The 20,291-nt window shown below is 35.4% G+C and overlaps 3 protein-coding genes and 3 long non-coding RNA genes across 9 annotated transcripts; 4 read left to right on the plus strand and 2 right to left on the minus strand.

Annotated features, from left to right (window-relative positions):
• Positions 1-58: 58 nt before the first annotated feature.
• On the minus strand, positions 59-11,135 carry LOC124436731. 2 transcript variants are annotated; one of them, XM_046986694.1, is made up of 14 exons: positions 10,983-11,129; positions 10,639-10,855; positions 10,508-10,551; positions 10,301-10,437; positions 10,136-10,234; positions 9,828-9,940; positions 9,605-9,715; positions 8,478-8,604; positions 7,460-7,573; positions 6,611-7,133; positions 5,608-5,891; positions 5,377-5,540; positions 2,902-3,111; positions 59-195 (listed from the first exon to the last, which is right to left on the minus strand). In XM_046986694.1, exons 1-13 carry the CDS (start codon positions 10,990-10,992, stop codon positions 2,919-2,921), a joined length of 2,136 nt encoding a protein of 711 aa, XP_046842650.1. In that variant the 5' UTR covers positions 10,993-11,129; the 3' UTR covers positions 59-195; positions 2,902-2,918. The 2 variants fall into 2 exon arrangements, with proteins under 2 accessions (XP_046842650.1, XP_046842651.1); XM_046986695.1 differs by lacking the exons at positions 59-195; positions 2,902-3,111 and adding an exon at positions 4,174-4,708 and having other exon boundaries at positions 10,983-11,135.
• Positions 559-3,933, plus strand: LOC124436737. The gene is made up of 2 exons (XR_006945462.1): positions 559-623; positions 3,314-3,933. It is a non-coding gene; the product is annotated as an uncharacterized LOC124436737 (long non-coding RNA).
• On the plus strand, positions 7,299-7,789 carry LOC124436735. The gene is made up of 2 exons (XR_006945460.1): positions 7,299-7,494; positions 7,578-7,789. It is a non-coding gene; the product is annotated as an uncharacterized LOC124436735 (long non-coding RNA).
• Positions 11,136-11,305: 170 nt separating the features above from the next.
• Positions 11,306-15,414, plus strand: LOC124436729 (targeting protein for Xklp2-like). 2 transcript variants are annotated; one of them, XM_046986688.1, is made up of 9 exons: positions 11,306-11,490; positions 11,567-12,191; positions 12,258-12,446; positions 12,537-12,858; positions 13,361-13,734; positions 13,970-14,135; positions 14,245-14,421; positions 14,513-14,659; positions 14,748-15,414. In XM_046986688.1, exons 1-9 carry the CDS (start codon positions 11,385-11,387, stop codon positions 15,153-15,155), a joined length of 2,514 nt encoding a protein of 837 aa, XP_046842644.1. In that variant the 5' UTR covers positions 11,306-11,384; the 3' UTR covers positions 15,156-15,414. The 2 variants fall into 2 exon arrangements, with proteins under 2 accessions (XP_046842644.1, XP_046842645.1); XM_046986689.1 differs by having other exon boundaries at positions 12,267-12,446.
• A 244-nt stretch (positions 15,415-15,658) lies between these two features.
• On the plus strand, positions 15,659-16,791 carry LOC124436736. Its single transcript, XR_006945461.1, has 2 exons — positions 15,659-15,784; positions 16,604-16,791. It is a non-coding gene; the product is annotated as an uncharacterized LOC124436736 (long non-coding RNA).
• LOC124436732 (transmembrane prolyl 4-hydroxylase-like) lies at positions 16,136-20,218 on the minus strand. Of its 2 annotated transcripts, none has more exons than XM_046986697.1 (11): positions 19,617-20,218; positions 19,299-19,380; positions 19,084-19,212; positions 18,920-19,005; positions 18,695-18,756; positions 18,560-18,594; positions 18,174-18,339; positions 17,378-17,435; positions 17,200-17,318; positions 16,667-16,757; positions 16,136-16,521 (listed from the first exon to the last, which is right to left on the minus strand). In XM_046986697.1, exons 1-11 carry the CDS (start codon positions 19,779-19,781, stop codon positions 16,207-16,209), a joined length of 1,308 nt encoding a protein of 435 aa, XP_046842653.1. In that variant the 5' UTR covers positions 19,782-20,218; the 3' UTR covers positions 16,136-16,206. The 2 variants fall into 2 exon arrangements, with proteins under 2 accessions (XP_046842653.1, XP_046842652.1); XM_046986696.1 differs by having other exon boundaries at positions 16,136-16,524.
• Between the last annotated feature and the right edge of the window lie 73 nt (positions 20,219-20,291).

Below are 20,291 nucleotides of genomic sequence, written 5' to 3' on the forward strand. Positions count from 1 at the left end.
TATAGTTATATATAAGGTATATGTCTTCAGTCTCTTTCGTTTTTCAAGAATTTTTGTCTTTCTTTGATGAAGTCAATTTATCACCAAGTAGTCAACGATGGCCAAAGTATGTATATCTCACAGCGTTGTATTTCACGCAGTCTAATGAACCAAAATGAAGTAAAATTTCACTCAACGTATTTTTACCACCAAATCCTACGAAAGTATAATGAGATATTTAACTAAATTTATAGTTCAACCATTTATTGATATAGTAATATAATAAATATATAATAGCCCATGTTTCTCATACATGTCATTTAAAATTAGTGAAGCGTTACATAAAGACGTACATTTTAAATAAGTCCTTACGATGTTCAAATGCTTCTCTATTGGTCGAAATTTTGAGCAGAGCCGATTTCCCGATATAATAAGACGTTTGTCAACAAGACGAACAGATGTCTTTCAACACGTTTAGGTGTTTACAAACTGTCTTCAACGATACAGCAGCGGTAGTGTTATGTCATGAAACCAAGCAGCAGAGCTCGCTGATAGTAAACTTAATTTTATACAAGCTTGAGTCATAGCCCAAAACAATTGTATTGGGAGTAATCGAGATTCAAAAAACCTGCCAATCAGAGCAGGTAAGTGCACTTAAAAATTAAAATATTCATGATGTTAAAACAAAACCCGAAGACATCCTAGTTTCCTTTTTGAGCATTTGAAACTACGAGCTCTTGAACAACACGCATTCTTTGTTGTTATTTCCTTAACATTTGCATACAACACAAAAGATCGCTGTGGACGTTCACATGCTCTGCGTTTCCGGAGCAAACTTTTCAAATGACGCTTGTCGTGTCGCTCATTTCATGCCACCCAAGTTAATTGTGAGAAAAATCACCATTAACGATGTACAATCACGCCTTACTATACACATCAAAAACACGTGCATCAAAAATTATGGTGTTTGATTTTCTTTCAAGAAAAATTAACGGCGGACATAATCCGGAGAGCATATTCATTAAACTCCCATAGTTCCATTCAATTGATAAAGAGCAATAACTGTTCATACGTGCTGTTAAAACGGTATTTTTTTAATAAAAAAACGGTTAAGTCAAGCATTAGATATTTGAATAATCCTAAATGTTGACTTTACGATTAATAACTTCTTTGAATTACAACAATTTTACTTTTAATTTTGCTTCTTACAAAACTTCCTAATGTTCCGCAAGTCGGTTTAAATTACGGAAATTATTAATAAATTAAACAACCATAATGCATCATTACTTCTATAATGTAGGAAATGGTTTGGAGTTTTAGGGAATATCTACCAAAATTATTGAAATCGTAGTGGTTAAAGTATAAATGACAGATTTGAATCACTGGAGTCTAGCGTAGAGCTGCTCATTAAAAAATCCCAGTTTTTTATGTAAAATAATTTTTTTGACTATAAAAACATGACGAATTCTTTAAGTGTGACAAAGTAAAACATGCGAAAGTGAAGATGAGTTTTGCTTTTCCAGCATATTTTAAGACTGTAAAAAACATAAAATTTATACATCACTACAATATTTATAATCTTATTGTCGATTTTTGATAGTCGATAATAAATATCACACGTTATTTTCACCATCAAAAAGAGAGGAATATGACAAACAATCTTTAACAGTCTAACGTCGCTGCGAGTGTTTCTTTGTCAATATATTCAACAAACGCCGCTACAGACTACCGGAAACATTAACGTGTGCGGGAAAATCCTATCATTAATGACGTGTACATGCAGGCATGCAGGCGTGTCGTATAATTTGCATCCACTCGTTACCTGTGAAGAATTTAATGATTCACAGCGTGTTTGTCACATTTTAACAACCAGTTCAGTTTTCTAACCTTACATATGACAATAGTGAAATATATACTCTAAGAAAAAGATCTTTCAAAACGTACTACCTGGATAATATTTCGAGATCGTTGTTGCTAAAATTTTTACTACAATTCAGTAAAAAGTAGAAAATATGATACGGCACGTAATGTAGCGTGTTCGTGCTTGCTCCCAAAACATTCTTACATCTAATCAATTAAAAATGTAGGAAAATATGAAGAATATCTACGTGTAAAGATGCATTATCATACAATGAGTCATATTTATATATAACGACTAATCACAATGATAATTCAAAAGCACATGCATGGGATTATGCAAGACAAAAGGATCAGATAAATTATAAATATTTTGTTTGGAAATACTTTAGATTTCTACATTTACGGTTTCTATTTTTGCTTTAATATTATAATCAAATACAACAAAAGCAAAACAAGTTCGAAGGCCAATATAAATGTTGAAATACTTGTTTATATGATATAGAAGCAGTGAAAAAATGGCGCGGAAATAAATAATTCTAACGATTTACAGGGACAGATCTTTCGCATCTTTTTCATAGTATTCACTCACGTATTGAGCATTGATGTTAGCAAAACAGTTTTCTAGTACAGAGCAATTAAGTCAGGATTCTCAGGAATTGTGATTGTACAGAATCATTTATAAAACTATGCATTGGGATTAAGAGAATCGCAAGGTTGCAGCTGCCTCGCGATGAACGTGATACTCTAAACGGAACGTGTTAAGTCTGGCTCCAAAAAATCGTTGAAAGCAAACAGCTTAACGGCTATAAACTATTTACTGCAAGAAATAATCTTAATATTCAGCCTTTCAAACAGACGCAAAGCGACTTGAGCACATTCAAGAAAAAAAATTTTATAGGACAATGCTGACGCTTCAACTAATTCGTAAAAACCGAAGAAAATATTCCGTTTTACAGAGCGCATATATTTTTGTAGTAAAGGTTCATTGACCATCACAGCATGAAAACATATGCACAAGGAACACGATTTTAAATGAAAAATTGTATATTGAACTCTTCATACCTTTCAAACCCTTCAGATCAAAATCTTGTACCTTGTGCTGGAAAGAATCTCAGAGCTTTGAATAGAGTGTCTAACACATCGAATGAATATTCCTCACTCTCAAGGAGCTTTATGACGACCAGTAACAAGCCGACCACGCAACCGATAACGCTGTACAAAAGTAACGTGAACCAAATTCGATTGAAGCGCTGCAAACTAAATGCAATGTACCTATATAAAATGAGATAGTAATCTTTGTTTTATCAAGAGCAGGGATGGAATGATAGTTTAAAGAGCTTCGCCCAAAACAAGTGATTTAAACTAACTGTATTTGACTAGAATCATAATCCTGCCATCAATATCTCCCCCATCCCTCCCCTACAGGGAAGACTGCGATGTTGTCACTTTATGTTAATTTTGGTGTTTAATTTAGATTGTCGTCGATGTTGGCTTTTCCAGGTGACAATACTCGTCAGTAAAATGAATGCACGTGATAACGTCAACATTCTAACAATATCATAAAACGTATTTGTTTAAAACGTAGGAACAAAAGCTTTAAGATTTTCCTTATTCGTAATAATATTATCACGAGTAGAACTGTGTACACACAGCGACTATATTACATAAAGGACGTTTCTTCGAGGCAAGTTAAGTTCCTCTAGATGATGCTTAACAAACATTTATTTAGTTAAAATAAACTTCAATGTCTTTAGGAAGTGTGAGACGTGTCGTGAAATAACGCTATATAAGAAGGTGATTCAGCAGGAATTTGAAGATGTAGGACCGGAAAACTATCATGATAAAATAATATACGATTTTCACAATACAACATCTTAGGCCTGTTTTATACGTCGCATTTTACATGAGCCGAATGCATTTAAAACAAAAGACAATGAAGGAGTTCATCTCATTTTCTTTCGTCTTTAATGCATTCAGTTAATATAAAGTTCGACGTCTAAACTAGGTCTTACAAAAATACCAGTAGGACTGGAAAGGTATCATGATAAACTGATATACGATTCTTACAATAAAACGTCTTACAAAGATACCAGATCATTTTTATGGTAAATGTCTTTTGAATACAAAAAACTTTTATTTCTTTCATAACGTAACAAAACTTTCTTACAAAAAAACGCGACGAATCAAAGTTGAACCGTGACTCAACGAAAATATTGCCTGAGGCAACTTCCTTATATGAAATAATGCAATATCGACCCTGATTTTGAATTGTTTTACTCTTAAACGTTTTACCGTTTATCATCGAATATATTTTCCTCTACGAAACACCGAATCAAAACATCGAGCGTGTGTCGAAACGTTCGTCATTTAGTTGAGTCAAAGAAAATAGCGTTGTACGATCTTCATCATTTGCGTGTGTGTTTTGAATCTTAGCGCCAAAAATGACAAACAAACCACACCAAATAATGATGCAAGGACGGTGTACCACGTGATTACGGAACACGAACTGGGAAAAACGGTTAAATTTTAATGGTAATATGTAATAAATCACATTTGAAACTGACAATAAAGAAATAAAATTTACAGGGAAAGATCAGCGAAACATATTTCAAAAGAATATCAAACAAGAATGGATCTCAATTAATAAAACAAAAACATTTGTTGCATGTCATGACACATAAAACAATAAACAAAGAAATTGTTAGAAGCCTGCCAAGAGTCTTCCCTTTCCGAGGGTTTCAAGATGAAAGCTTTTTCATCTTTTTAGACGAACGTCGGGCCTTATTTTCCTCTCGAGGGCCGTTTCAAGTGGTTTGTTTGTTGATGACGAAGAAGAAAGTTCTTCAATACGCGTGGACACAAGTGTACACTATATTGATGTAGAGTTAGGTCATGGTTATTTGAATAGGATTTGCCTTTTTGGGAAAAGTGTGAAAGTCACATGAATAAGAGAAGATTATTTTGACGAATTAAAACTAGTGAAGGCGCAGCAAAATATCATGACATCGTGAAGCCTGACGAAGTACTTTAAGATTCTAGAGAAGCAAGTTAGCATAATCTTTGTGATATGGTAATTTCAATTTACTACACTAGTTCTTATTCTCGTACTTTACAGATCTCCGCACTTTCTTTTTAACATGCATGTTTCCAATCTTGTTTTTAACTAATGAGGCTTTCTGGGGCAGGTTGCACGAAGCATTGGATAGAGTTATCCAATGGATAGCAATTTTTTTTAAAACTTTTATAAAACATTTTAAAAGGAAAAAAAGTAAGATTCAAACTGAGCAATAAAATATTGTTTCGAGCATTACGAAATTCCTTTGTCGTAAGACGAACACAAACATCTTTTACAATTTGAAAATTTATGCTATCCAATGAATAACGCTATCCGGGCTTCGTGCAACCGTCCCCAGATGTCTGAATCATCAGATTTATTGTCAGAAAATCCATTACGGTTCTAGGAGATCTTATATCTAAGAGAATAAGAAATTTCTGTGATAGATTCTTTAAATTTCGCACACTTAACACACGACTGACCTGTCACTACAACGAACAAGGAACTCGTCGTTTACATCATTATTAATATCGCCAAGCAACAACGGAAGAGTGGGGACACAAGGTATGGAGTGAGTTGACAATACATCACCATCCAATAGGGATACAACAAGCAGTTCACGTGATCCGAGAATGATCAATCCATCCTGTACAGAAAAAGCAAGGTAACAGAAATTAACAACGAGAGAATTTAAGATGCAGTTCATGACAAACCTTAATTTCGTCCGAAGATAAAGAAATAAGTTTTAAACTTGGTACAAAACCGTCCGAGTCGTGCCATGTCATTCCAGTATCGATGTACCAAATATATCGACCCGATGGGTGAAAGGCACAAAGTCGACCAGACGAAGTCAGTATAATGATATCCATACCAGCATGATCACGTGATAAACCATGACCAAGAACGTGATACAGGACACCAAAGGATCGTTTCAAAGTCGGCGTCGCTAGTGGGGGATGGCTTCGTAGATTTTCGTGAGAACTCAAATCGGTTTCAGCTAAAATAGAAAAACATTTTTATGTCATGGCATTGGACACTGGAGTTATCTGTTGTGCGATCTAGAAGGAGATTTTTCCAGAGAAAATATACATACGATTTCGTACAGTCTCGTTCCAATGAAAAAAAATATAAGTCTTAGCCATTCATGAGCAAAAGATGAATGCTTCACATTGCATACATAACTGTACATAAAGATACATAACTATACACATAAAGACGCATAACTGTACACATAAAGATACATAACTGTACACATAAAGACGCATAACTGTACACATAAAGATACATAACTGTACACATAAAGATACATAATTGTACACATAAAGATACATAACTGTACACATAAAGATACATAACTGTACACATAAAGACATAACTGTACACATAAAGATACATAACTGTACACATAAAGACATAACTGTACACATAAAGACATAACTGTACACATAAAGATACATAACTGTACACATAAAGATACATAACTGTACACATAAAGACGCATAACTGTACACATAAAGACGCATAACTGTACACATAAAGACGCATAACTGTACACATAAAGACGCATAACTGTACACATAAAGATACATAACTGTACACATAAAGATACATAACTGTACACATAAAGATACATAACTGTACACATAAAGATACATAACTGTACACATAAAGATAACTGTACACATAAAGATACATAACTGTACACATAAAACCTACCAAAAAAATCGATGAAACTCGACGGATAACAAACGGAGGAGTTAAACAAAATTGAAGACTTTGTATTCGCATCTGATACGACCAAAAAACAATCATGTTTGTCATTCTCGTCTTGTGAATAAAACTTGATCAAGTCAATAGTTTCATCGCCATTAACATCGGCAAACGTTGAAAACTTGGAGTCAAATTGCAACGAAGATAACGGTTCACCATTTTCCAAATTCAGGACATCAATTCCTCTGCTGTGCTTAATAACAACCGAATTCAATTCACTGGACGCGGTCTTATTTTCAATAGTTCCACCATTTCCAACAAAGCTCATAAACACTTCTGTTTTTGTCCTTTTCCTTTTCTTTGGTTTGGCTGTTGTAAACTCTGCCAAAGTTATACTAGTTTCAGAGGGATGGGTCCAAAAGAAAGGAAGATGGTCGAGAAACGAATCGCTGTATTTTGTCCAGTAAACTTCACCACGATGAGCAGCTTTCTTTCGCAGTTGAAGTTTGAAATGTGAAGTTCGGTGATCCTATAATGGAAACACAAAATAGTGCAATAACCATAAACCATTACACTAAAACACTGGCGTAGCCATGGGAGTAGTCAGCTCGCTTTTTTACACCTCGTGTTTTAATTTATCTGTGTTCACTTGTTATGAAAACAACAGTTTTCTGAAGAAATGAACAAAGATAATGTTTAGAAATTTACACAGCAAGACTAAAACTTGCTGGCTACATTACTGAACTAAAGTCTATTTAACTATGAGTTTATGAGATCAAGTGCTTATAACCATTTTCCATGATGAAGAGTGGTTGGGTGATATTTTAACAGAAAAAGCTACATTTTTATACCCACCTGATGAGATTCTTTACTTGTCTCCAAGTCTACAGGTTCGTGTTTCCACACCACTTTTCCAGAATTTCCATTTAATGCATAAGTAGTAAAATGACCAATGTATTTTGTCAAATTCTAGGGATGTTAGTGAACATGTAACATTTACTGCCACGCAAGAAACGCTTTGAACAGTTGAAATAAAAAATATGGGTTTATGGATAAAGATTCTCAACTAAAATGCATTGCAATATCACAAACGAGTGGATGCCGTTTGCAAAAGTTTTTTCATAATCTAAAGTTTAGGAAATGAAGCAAAATCATTATGCTGCCCATTGATACAGTTGTGTTAAATTGAATGTTTCTGTTCGTCCATTCGGCGTTTCTTTGTTATTGTTTCCCATTAAGAGGCAATTTTCAAAAACCAACACATTCAAGGAATGATGTTCTTTATATCAAAGCAACTAATTATGAAACTCATTCCCAGTCCAAACAATGTTTTAACATGCCATGTCAGCAGTGTTGCCAGATCGTGAACAAAGTTAGTTCACAGATTTGTGAACTTTTTGCTCTCTTCATGAACATTTCGTGAACATTAAAAGTTTGTGAACTTTTTGTGAATTTTTCTAAATATTATGCATTTTTGTATTTTCATCATTTTCATAAAGAGTGCATAGATAAATCATAGTTCAATGAAACAAAAATCTTCATAGCTCGACAGTACTTTCAAAACAACGACGATTTTGAGATAATCCGATGTTTTCCGAACACTTCCGAGAGTTTTCGAAAATTTCCGAGTTAATCCGCTAACTTCCGATCTTAAAAATTAGATGAAATATGCAGAGCCCTCTATAGAGGGCTCTGGTAATATGAACTTTTTGCCATTTTTGTGAACTTTTGACGCAAGTGAGCATGAATATTTTAAAATTTCATCTGGATACACTGCATGTCAGCCATGAAATCTTTCATTGTAAACATTTACAATGTGTTCAGCAAGAAAATCCATCATCAAACAGATTACAGACATGCTGCATGTACTTACAGGATCGATATCATGATGAAGTCCATCATTATTAATGTTCTCGGGCTCAACACCAGCTTGTTCATCACTGATTTCCTCAGGAGTTTTGTTTGATGTAACCTGTGTACTTTGATGGTGATGATGATTTCTTGAATGTAAATAATACAATTACTAAGCATTTCTCATGTAGCTTTTCTTAACAATAAATCAAAGAATAGTACAAAGTTTCAAAAAAAGATCCTCTGAATTTGAATCAACCATATATTTCTCCTGTCGCAGGAGATCAGGAAGCATGGACCCAAATGGGGATTTTTATTACAAATTTAAATCTTGCTATCTTTCACAATATATAATAAATAATGGACTCCGTCGATTTCGACGTATGAGGGTTCCACAAAGTGGAACATCCTGGTCACTTATAGTGAAGGCAGCTGACCAGACTACAATCATTCGTACCCTTCACGCAACCACAACGCTGATATCAGCGTGACACAGTGTGACAAGGCTGCAACATTGCAGATGCAGATACAGTCCATCCGAAGACATAGTTTCCTCTACCAAATTTCCCTCACATGGCTTTGGTCAACCCGGGCTAGGTTTACAGACACATTTACCCGGGCTAGGTTTACAGACACGCAATTAACCATTCAGCCACCCGCCCCGTCCCGATATAACTCTTTCATTGACTGTTTCAAACCATCCATGACAGGGCTGGGCTTCATGGCAAAAAAGGATTATCTGTTTTCCTTGTCTCGGTTACCGTTGAATAAATAATTAGGTCAAGACTTCAAAGTTCTTACAATGATAAACATTAATAAGCAAAGCCATATGTATGGCTGAAATTGAACCACACTTTCAAATCTTATGTTTTGAAAGTGTAGAATGTTTTGGAACAATATGTTTCATGTTTATTTAAACGAGACAACATCATCTAGTATACACAACAGAACACAAATTTTCTAATACATCAAAAATGTCAAACTAAGGAAAAATGAATACAGTCAGACACATACCATTCTCATTTTAATTTCTTCACACATAACAATAGTATAGAGCAAATAAAAAAAAATATTGCAAAGTGTAGTCATAAAAGTCAAAGAAAACCAAGACAAAATATTTATTGCATCATTTGATATGAATCAACTTACATTTTCACATCACTGGATGAATGACCAGAAAGATGAAGGACACCACTTATTATTACAAGCCCATCATCAAATGGGGTTTCATCACCAGAACAAATTTTTACAGCCATCTCTCTAATTAAAATAAATCAAAATCCTTTCAAAAATACTCCGAAGAAGTACAACACTGATTGATTGGAGTCACATCATCTTACTTTGATCAAAGTACTGAATAATCAACACTTACGTAAATTGTAAGTTTGAATGAAGGCTTAATGTCATTGGTCTGGATTTCCATAGTATTTTCAAATCATGAGATAATAATGTAACAGACCAGTCATTCCATACAATAGCCAAAACCTGTCACAAATTTGCAATGTTGATAAGTGGGACAACAACTTTCTTAAAGAGTCTCAAGAAAAACCTCAACACCAATTTCCTCTAAATTTCAATATCAAAAATTCACATACAAATTTCCATTTTTTTGCTACTCAGTTTGGTATTCTGTTTCAAATTCCACCAAATGTATAAATTACCAGTTGCTCATTTATGTACCTGAGGGCAGATGCTATTTCTATGAGACAGACAACCAGAGTTCATTGCAATAGGATATAACACTTCTGTCTTGTTCATTTCATTAAAATGAAACATAGCCTATGTAAAAGATATTGATTTTATTGCTCATTCCACATTTACTTCGCATAAACCAAAAAGAAAAACCTTTTGGTGAAGATGAAAGAGCACAGGACTGGAGTTATTTTTGTTTTCTTTCATTTCGGAAGCATCATGTTCATCACCAAAGTCTTCCGAATGAAATGAAAACATTTTTACTCCACTAGCAGATACAATGACGATTTCTGTGAGAAAATAATAATAAAAACAAGTACAATAAAATGTAACAGAGAGCCTTTCGGAATATAGAGTTACCTTTAAGACCGTTTCCATCAAAATCAACTATCAATGGTGGAACCCTAAAGAGATAAAATAAAACATTCACAAAGCTTTAAAAACTGATGAAAATAAAACTGAAACTGAAAATGAGTGATATCTAATAGTACTTGATAGATTGCTCGGCAGATTCAGTTTCTTTTAGCTGCCATATAGGCATGAGTTGGAAACCGTCTTGCAGTCGAAACAAGTACATAGCGACAAGCGAGCTAACAACAACAGCAACATCGATGGGACGAATAGCTTTGATGATTCCCATTAACTTGTTTCTTACTTCGAAAGTACTATCTGGTTCCATTTCAATAACACGCCTTGAAACTTTAACTACTAATAAAAAAGAAAGTAACTGTCAGATATAAAGTAAAAGATACCGTGTTGCAAGCAAATGCTCAAAAAATTAAAAAGAACTTGGAGTTGTTAGTTTGAGAAATAATTGTAAGAAAACATAACTCACAGGCTAGCATTCACTCCGTCATTTTGCATAAAACATTTCAGGGCAGCAATATGTAATTAAGTGTTCATCCTCAAAATAACCATTTGTTGGTTTTGCCATCTATTTTTTTGTACAAGAAAATAAAATTAAAGAACACCGCCATTTTGAGACAGAGCTAATTAAAATTGATTGTTCTACAAAAAGTCAAAACACGTTTTCTTAGACCAATCAAAACAAGAGATTTTAACGCATTTTATTGGTCAATAAGTGCACAAACGGCTTATAATTGGTGGAATCTTATGCACAATATTTGAAACTTTGAATAGAGATACAACGGCAACGTATATTCACATTATACTATTTTGAATTTTTTTTCCACACCACAATCTGAAACTCATCATTAAATTTTCGACTGACTAAAAAATGGAAAAATCTATTATCGATCCGAAGTTTGAGTACGAAGCGTGCAAATTTGTAGATTTCGCGAAATTACAAGATGAAGATGACACAGATGTTGATTCTTGGTTCGGTCAGTCCATATTTAACAATATATACATGTTAGTGCAACTTGATTTTCTTTTTAACTGAACCATTGCTCTCTTCAGACAATAGACGAGGAGATGACGAAGGTATTGTTATTCCAGAAGAAATTAACGAAGCTCCTCTAAAGGCAACCCCAAAACCAGAGAGAAACAGCACTTCAAATAAAGACACGTTGCTTAAAAAAATGGGAACAGAAGAATCAATTCATGACAACGACAACGAAGTAGCAACAAAACATGAAATAAAAAGAGAGAATGTTCAAAACGCAATTGAAATTGTTGAAAATCACCATGATATTACTGAGAAAAAGCCTGCAAGTTTATCAAGGAACGAGGAAGACAAATGTGAACCAAAAATTGTCCTAGAATGCCAAGAGATGAAAAGCATGAGAAACAGTAAGAATTCTGATGATGTCTCATGTCCAATAGTCCAAACTGAAAATGTGCAGAACCAGAAGGAAGTGAATGATGAGGACGACAAAGTTCAACATCATGATTCTCAATTGAAAGCAATTGATAATGTGACAGAAGAAAGTAATATTGATGTTGAGAAAGGGAAAGAAACAATGGACAATGAGAAGAAACAAAGTGAAACTGTGACTGTAAAGGAAATTCAATTAGATGATACCAAGAACAGTGACACATCATCAGAAACATCTTCTACTGACCAACCAAGAAAACCAGAAAGGTATTTATAACAATTGTTTTCAATAACAGTACAGTATTTCACACAATGATGTGTTTAATATCCAAGTTTGAGCAGGGCTTCGAAGAGAAGAAATCGTTCTTTGAATTCAACGGGACTTGCCAATGCTGCTAAAAGGAAAAGGCAGACAAGATCATCTGCAGGAAGTGAGAGAAGCCGCCGTTCAAGATCAAGATCAAATATTCCAGAGTTGAAACCCCAGGAAGTCACTGTACCTGTAACACCACAATGCCTGAAGTAAGAAGAAGAAAAAAATCGACTCACACATATTGCTAGGGAATAATAACAGATAGGATTGAGTTACATTTTACATAATCTTTTGTTAAGGCGTCAGAAAACCAACAAGCCTACAATGATCAAACTGAAAACAACCGAAGAACTTGAGATGGAATGCATTGCTAAACTTCGCAAGCAAACCAAGAACCACATCAAAGCAAATGAGAACATGATGAAAAAAGCATTTTCATGTACCTCGGTTAAGCCAGTAAAAACAAATTGCATTAGTCTAACACAACCACAGGAGTTTAATTTTCAAACTGAAAGAAGGATAAAGCAAAATCCAGAAATATCAAACCAATCATCAGACACAGTTAGTGAAGATGTTGAAAAGGGATTTTGGAACAGTTTAAGACAACATCCACCTTCACCGGTAATCCTAAAATCTAACTTTTGTAAAGAAAAACCATAACAATTCACCTTGTGACTTACTGAATAATAATCGGGTTAATAGATGTAGATCATTCAGGTTGGTTGAGTCCTGAGAAGGACTGTTGGTGTTGACGTTGACTCTGAAGATGACTAATTCTAAGGTTGTCAGAACTGTCAGTTAACATCAACACCAACAGTCTTTCTCAGTACTCCTCTTACGTGAATGATCTTGTACATCAACAAACACATGTAACTGATGGGTTACATGTGTTTGTTCATGTACTGTTGTTGTATTAATCACAAAAAATTCAAACAAAATGGATAAACCCAAATGAAGGATTATTATTGTTCGTTTTTTGCCCTATTTGAACCTTCTCCATAGTCGTTTATCTAGGTAAATCAGTAAGAAAAAATCTAATGCATTACAATTGTCTCTACTACTAATGACGTGTACAAACTGTTGCATCTGCTGCGCAACTCATCCTTTCTTTCGATTCTTGTAGACATGGAAAAATCGTAGTGTAACAATACCAAAACCTTTCAATCTGAGTAATGGTGGACAAAAGAAACGCAAGCATGCGACAATGGAGAAAGACGCCGGTGTAGACAGTGATTCATACGTTCCCGTAGCTCTTCAAGTTTACAAGTTTCAAACTTCAACGCCTCCAAGATTTCATACTAAGGCAGCAAACGATAAAAACATGCCCTGTGCAAACAACCCAGAACACAGTAATGACAATACGGTTGTCACGAAGACAAAATCGCGTATCGTCCCGAAGACACCGAATCTGAGCACCAAGACGCGCTCACGTCCCGTTGGTAGTGACGTGTTGAGTTGGCAAGAACAAGAAGAGAAAGAAGTTGAAAAAATGAAAAAGTTAGTAGGCTTGGATACTAGTCCAGATGTCATATCATATACTCTTAAATTTCTGTTCTCAATTTAATCATCTGAAAACGGGTTCCGTCTTGCATTTCTACAAACCTTTGTTGTAAGATGAAAACACAAGCTTCTCGACGATGATAGTTCCTTTGATCTTACTTCATTATCTTTTAGTTCTTCTGCAACATATATTGAGCAACAAACCATTAAAACAGTCGCGTCTTTTTTTCAGCTATACCTTCAAAGCAAAACCGTTTGACCGTCGCATTGTAGAATGCGATGGCATGTACGGAATCCCAGTGAAATATCACGAGGCTATCGCACCCACAAAACCTGAACCATTCTCGTTCGAGTCTGACGAGCGTCAACTAAAAAGAAAAGAGAAATCATCTACAGAGGTAAAATTCTATTCCAAACCCGCGGCTTTTTATCATGAGAAATAAACAGTGTAAAATTATAATTACCTGTAATAGACGCGTTTCTTTTATTATCTTTATAACTCTTCAGGAAACGACAGCAGTGAATTTCAAAGCGATGCCGCAACCAAATTTCGAGAAAATTTTCCGGCCTCAACTGAAGCACGAACACACAGAACCGAAACCGTTCTCGTTTATTGAGAAAGACAAAGAAAGATGGCAGAAAAAAGAAGAGAAAATCCAAGACGTCTATAAGGAAGAAGAAAAGGTAAAGTTCAAACGACTGGACTGGTCTGCATGTTTTTCTCATCAAAAAGGATTCAAAGTAGCTCAACACTTATAGTTTATGCTATATTTAGCTAAGAGAATTCAAAGCTCAACCGTTACCATCAGATTCGCCGGATCCATTGCCAGCTGTTGCAACGAGATGTGGTACAAACATGATGCCATTTTCATTAAATACTGACAACAGAGGAGCGAAAAAGGCAGAAAAATGGATACAGAAGGTTTGTAATTGCAAAGCTTTCTCATCAACAGTGAGGGTTTTTGTAAGTTTTCCTAGTGTCGAGGTGCTTCAGCTATTTGTATTCTCAGATTAAAACAGAACTGGAAGAAAGTCGAACGAACGCCACTTTCAAAGCAAAGCCATGTAAAGTTGTCCACGACGCTCCATTTGTGCCGCAGAAATCGAAGAAACCTTTGACTGAAGTCAGCGAGTTCACATTGAACACGAACAGTCGCGCGGAGCGACACGAAGAACTGGAAATGAACAAGAAAGAACGCGAACAGATTGACGAAGAATTACGAAGAGAGCGCGATGCTCAACGAGAGAAGGAGGAACAAGAAGCCCTTGTTAAGTTGAGGCAACAATTGGTTCATAAGGCTCAACCGATTCACAAATACAAGAATGTAAAAATAAAACCGAGCGATAAGCCACTGACCGAAGCTCAATCGCCCGTTTGGAGTGAAATGAAGCGACGTAGAGTTGAAAACACAAGATGAACGCTGGCCGTTAGCACCATCGTCCTGATCATTAACTAAACTGAGGCTTATTAATGATTTTTTAAGTATAACTCTATTAATTTATAAATACGACTAGCTAAATTAATACAAGGTTATAAGTTCTTGTATTTCTCGTTTTGTCTTTTATGTAAGTAGAAATCAACGATAAATATCTTTATTCATTGTAACATCACGTAGATTCACGATCATTGTACTTTGGTAAAATTTCTTTATAAATTTATCATTGTTTAGATTTTTACACGTTTCTAGATAATGAGGTTACACAACCAAGATTTATATCACAGGAACCGATTGCGGCCTGGGACCGAGTAAGGTAAGAAGGTTTGTGACTAAGTTTGAGGAAGCTAGTCATTGACCAAAGCATACGAAAAGTCGAGCGTCAAAATTTTTTTAACAAAGAAGCTGGTTTAAAAATCATCGTACGGCTCGTTTATCGACAGGACAACTGCGTTCCAGTCAGAAATTAAAAGATTTTCGTCAGTGCTGGCCTACAATCTACCGTGGATGAAGCAGTAGTTTCTTCGGCAAAGACAGTACGAAGCAATATCGAAGCTCAAGTTCTATCGCTCGAGAAATCAAGGAATCATAATGCCTCTGCTATTAATACGGTACTTGCAACTTACAAGACGGCAAAGCTATATTAAATTTTTGCTATTTCTAAAGCAGGCAAGGAGCAATGAGGAGTATAAGTGGACATCAAAAACGCCCATCGCATTGCCCTACACATCCTCGATAGTTTTCAAAGAATTTTCAGGAGGGGAACTTGTTGATTATACTTTATCGTTTGTTCGTCTTCAGTCCAGGCGATTTTGTCTCATTCATTTTTATCATCTATTTTATCTATTTTTAATCTACTGAGAAACGTGGACACGAAATTCACAAGTTCTTTTAAGGATTCCACAGTAGGTGAACGTAATGTTGACGTGTACTAACAAAATCAAATTATTTGCGAGTGAAAATTAACACGTCCAAAGAAACACGATCTTGTGCCATTAAAAATAATACAAAAAAGACAATGCTCACGGTTAAATTAGTCTTCATTTTCCATTGGTGCAGTTGCAGAGCCCTCGAATCTGTTGAGGAACATACTTCGTAAATCTGAATTGTAATAATAAGGTGCTGGCAACCAGCTGTTTGCGATCCATTTTTCACCCTCAGTAACCATGCATCCTCCATGTAAGCTATGTCCATCCAAATCACCTAACCATCCACCATTCCAATAATCAATATCATGGTTGTACCACATTATGGCTGTACCACGTTTCTTTGCTTTCACAATAAAATTAGCCGCGTGACAAAACTCGTTCAAGTTAAAGATATCTCTTTCTTCTCGATTTTGGATGCTCTGCTAATGCAAAAAATGAAAAATTAAGTCAATGTATCATGTGAACAAATTCAATTTGATGGACAGGCATGTCTGTTTTAAGGAGGAAAATAATAAGCAAGAAAGAAACTTGCAACGAATGATCGAAATCTTTAAAGAAACATACCTCAAGATCCAATGTTATGTTATCAGCCACAGGAAAAGCTGTCTCTCCACCTTTGTAATTGTCGTTTAGATAATACAACACTGTGATGTACCTTAAAACATCAATGAAGTTTTCTTTAAAGTTAACTGGACTGGTTTGTTCCAATGTATTTTCATAATCACGTTAAGTTACGTTCAACGTTTTGTTGACAACAAAAACAAAATTTGGGTGGGTACATCGGGGTCAACTCGTACGTCAAAATCTATTGCATCTTGCCAGACAGTATATCACCATCTGGTTAGACAGTATATTACCATCTTGCTAGACAGTATATTACCATCTTGCTAGACAGTATATCACCATCTTGCTAGGCAGTATATCACAATCTTGCTAGACAGTGTATCACCATCTTGCCAGACAGTGTATCACCATCTTGCTAGACAGTATATCATCATATTGCTAGGCAGTATATCACCATCTACATCTTGCTAGACAATGTATCAAAGCACTACATATAACTACGAGAAATTACAAGCAGAAACGTAATCCCATACCTACAAATTTTACATCTCTGATCGGGATGAACCTGATGACAACAAGGGACATTTTGTCTTGTGTGTGTTTCACTATCAAAATGCGCATGATAATGTCCAAATGGTTGATAACGGACGACCTAATTTGAATGATATTTAATGGCTTTTTCACACAAAAAAACGTTGATTATCTTCCCACCTGCATCTCTTCACAACCGTACACAAGATAACTTGATAAATTCGTCAACTTCATTACTCTAAAACAAGACCGTATATTATTCTATAGAGCAATAATATTATATTCTAAGTCATAATCAGAAGCAGGGGCAGATTATCCAGTGGGCTAAGTAGGCTTGAGCCTGCAGACCCCGGGCTTTCGAGAGGCCCGTTGTATCTAGACATTATTTGGATTTGGACGTTTTTGATATTCCGGGTTAGCTAAACGAGCTTAATTTAGATCATTGATGCTGATGAAAATCCACGAGCCATTGAACGCAGAGGAGAAATGGCTTCAGTGCTATCTACTGTTCAAATGCGTAATACTCAGAACTCATGAAGTATTGGCTTTCTCCTTTCCCTGACCATGTCAATGATTTTCGAAACTTCGTTTGAACTTTAAAATGAACTTTTTCCCATTTTCTACCCTATGAGGTTACAAACAGGAAATGCAAAGCAAAGAAAAACGTAACTTAATGGGAGGAATACATATCCGACTTAAAGTCCAACAACATTGTCTTAGCCTGTAGGCGTCGTAATTAGTAATCCGCCGCAGATCACAAGTTCATATAACAATGCACAGTAATACATTATATTCAAAAACGACAAAACTAGTTAATTACTTCATGCAAAAATTGATCTTTTGCCAAACTATATATCCGATTATGTTAGGAATAAAATCGTTCTCCGTTTGATCAGATCGACTTTGGGATATAGTCGGATTAAACGATGAACGAATGACGGCAGCTTTAAATGTGCCATGAAAACAATGGACGAACCTTTTTAAGATCCTTGTCATAGTTTTGTTAGCTGTTCTTCCAAACTTCACCCACGTTTGCTCGCTGTATCTGTCCTTGTGTTTCGGATGAAGTCGGTGTAGTTTGTAGAAATAAGAATCGATTCCCAAAATATTAGCGTCTTCGAATTCCATTTTCGTGATATGTTCTTACAGAAAAATAGAAAATTTCTGATGAACTTAAAAGCAGTGCTGTAGAACTAAATTTATCAGAAGGGGGGCTCTCTTGACGTTTTTGTCAACAGTGCCCTTTTAAAATTACCCAATTCAAAGGTAGAAGGGGGGCTCCTCCCCCAAGCGCCCCCCCCCACTTCTACAATACTGCTTAAAAGCGCACACAACAGGCAAGATATAGACATCTTAACTTACCATCTTTCGCAGCAGAAATATTTAATTTCTCTATCCTAAATACAAACAATCAAAAACATAGGATCATGTATGATCGCTCGCATTATCAGATATAATTTCATATTATGAAGGTACATGCAAGACAGTTATACTTACATTTCTAAAATATCGTCTTTGCTAAGAAAAAGAAGGTGCTTGTTTTTTGCAAACTTCATCATCTTAAAAATAAAATATCAAATAATTATTACCTCGTTACAGATTTAAACAACAACTAGCAATATCTTTAGATTAATTTTTCAACCTGAGGATTAAATCATGCTTACAGTTACATGAAGTACAGTGGACTTCAAAAAAACAAGAACATTATAACGCAAGCCTTACTTCCAAGATATCTATGACGTCATCATTGTTTTGATCCCAATCTTCGAAACGTCCCCCGATTTCATTTGGCGGCAATTTTCCTGTCACTGGAAGAGACAAGCGACCATTAACCAAGAATAATGTAACAGAAACTAACAGCAGTAAGGATGGAAACGAGAGCTTACCGTTTTCTGGGAGAATGGGCATGAGTTTGGGTGATAGTCCACCTTTTGCAATGCTACTCTTTAAGCCTTGTTTCACAGCTTGCTTCATAATAAAGTCGCACTCATCTTCCGTGAGAAAATCCGGTATTTCTTTAGAGCAGAGAACGAAAAACAAAACATTAGTAGCATACACGAACAGACCAAGTGATTTAAAATGTTTGACTCCACATTCCTACCGAAGATCGGAGGCTTCAAAGCGCGTGTGATCATTCTACGTTGGCCAAAGCTTCCCAGGTCAATGGTTCTAACATAGCCAATCTAGAAACGACGATAATAAAATTAGTGCTTTCTTTCATAAGACATCAGAGCGGCCATGTTGGATGGTTATTCTAACAAAGTTCTGACGTTCAACAGAATATTAAATCCACGCTCTCGAATATAAGCATGCACCAATATGACGGCCTATGATAATAATCTATTTATTGAAAGAGTACTATGAGTGCAACGTAAAAATAAAATAGACTATACTAATATAAATTAGCTGCTCATCATACCTTGACGGGATTGTATCTTTCTAACGCATACGATTTTGTGTGATCCATGCAAGGTCCATCATCATGGATTGCATTGACTGTAAGCGAATCAGGAAGGCATCGACGTACTTGAAACAAAACAAAACATAACACAAGAAAGACCAATCTCTTTATAACGCAGTCCATCTTAAATTACGAGATAAAGACCCCCAAAACATTCACGATTCTGTTTTTACCATCACATCGCTTTACTTTAAATCGAGTTTATGAAAGAGTCGTCCTATATTCGACAATGGTTTGACAAATTCAGTTCATGATGTACAGTCAGTTCACTTTATGACGCATTTCGAACACGCCAACTTTTAAAACTTCAAATAATGTTAAAAGACATGAATAATTTCAATAGCAATTCAAGAACATTTGTTTTCAAACAAAAGTCGTTTAAGTCATTCTTCGCGCTCAAACACATGGTTTGGCTGGTCGTATTGAATTTTATAGAATGTTATGTAGCAACAGCAGGTTTTTTTCTTCTTTGTAACGTTGATGATTGCTTATTGTCCTTGAAACTTTACATGCTTTTAAGAGAACACAAAAGACATTAAAACATCTTTCTATAGTCTTAACAAAGAGGAAGAATGTAAACTACAAATAATGCATACGACTGACAACTTATAAAAGGAAAAATATCTTGATGCA

The sequence above is a fragment of the Xenia sp. Carnegie-2017 genome, unplaced genomic scaffold (genome assembly GCF_021976095.1).
Source record: "Xenia sp. Carnegie-2017 unplaced genomic scaffold, XeniaSp_v1 HiC_scaffold_16, whole genome shotgun sequence".
Classification (NCBI taxonomy): Eukaryota; Metazoa; Cnidaria; class Anthozoa; order Malacalcyonacea; family Xeniidae; genus Xenia; species Xenia sp. Carnegie-2017.

Bases quoted from the DNA above. Each gene is read 5' to 3' on its own strand.
- LOC124436731 (XM_046986694.1), bottom strand. The intron at 8,605-9,604 runs GTAAGTTGATTC...TTTACATTCAAG, and splicing joins TCATCCAGTGATGTGAAAAT to AAATCATCATCACCATCAAA. The intron at 7,574-8,477 runs GTAAGTACATGC...TAACATCCCTAG, and splicing joins TTCATCATGATATCGATCCT to AATTTGACAAAATACATTGG.
- LOC124436732 (XM_046986696.1), bottom strand. From the start codon at position 19,781: ATGGACTGCGTTATAAAGAGATTGGTCTTTCTTGTGTTATGTTTTGTT. The intron at 18,757-18,919 runs GTAAGGCTTGCG...TTTATTTTTAAG, and splicing joins ACGTCATAGATATCTTGGAA to ATGATGAAGTTTGCAAAAAA. The intron at 17,436-18,173 runs GTTCGTCCATTG...GTCTTGTTTTAG, and splicing joins ATGACAAGGATCTTAAAAAG to AGTAATGAAGTTGACGAATT.
- LOC124436729 (XM_046986688.1), top strand. From the start codon at position 11,385: ATGGAAAAATCTATTATCGATCCGAAGTTTGAGTACGAAGCGTGCAAA. The intron at 12,859-13,360 runs GTAATCCTAAAA...CGATTCTTGTAG, and splicing joins GACAACATCCACCTTCACCG to ACATGGAAAAATCGTAGTGT. The intron at 14,136-14,244 runs GTAAAATTCTAT...ATAACTCTTCAG, and splicing joins AAGAGAAATCATCTACAGAG to GAAACGACAGCAGTGAATTT.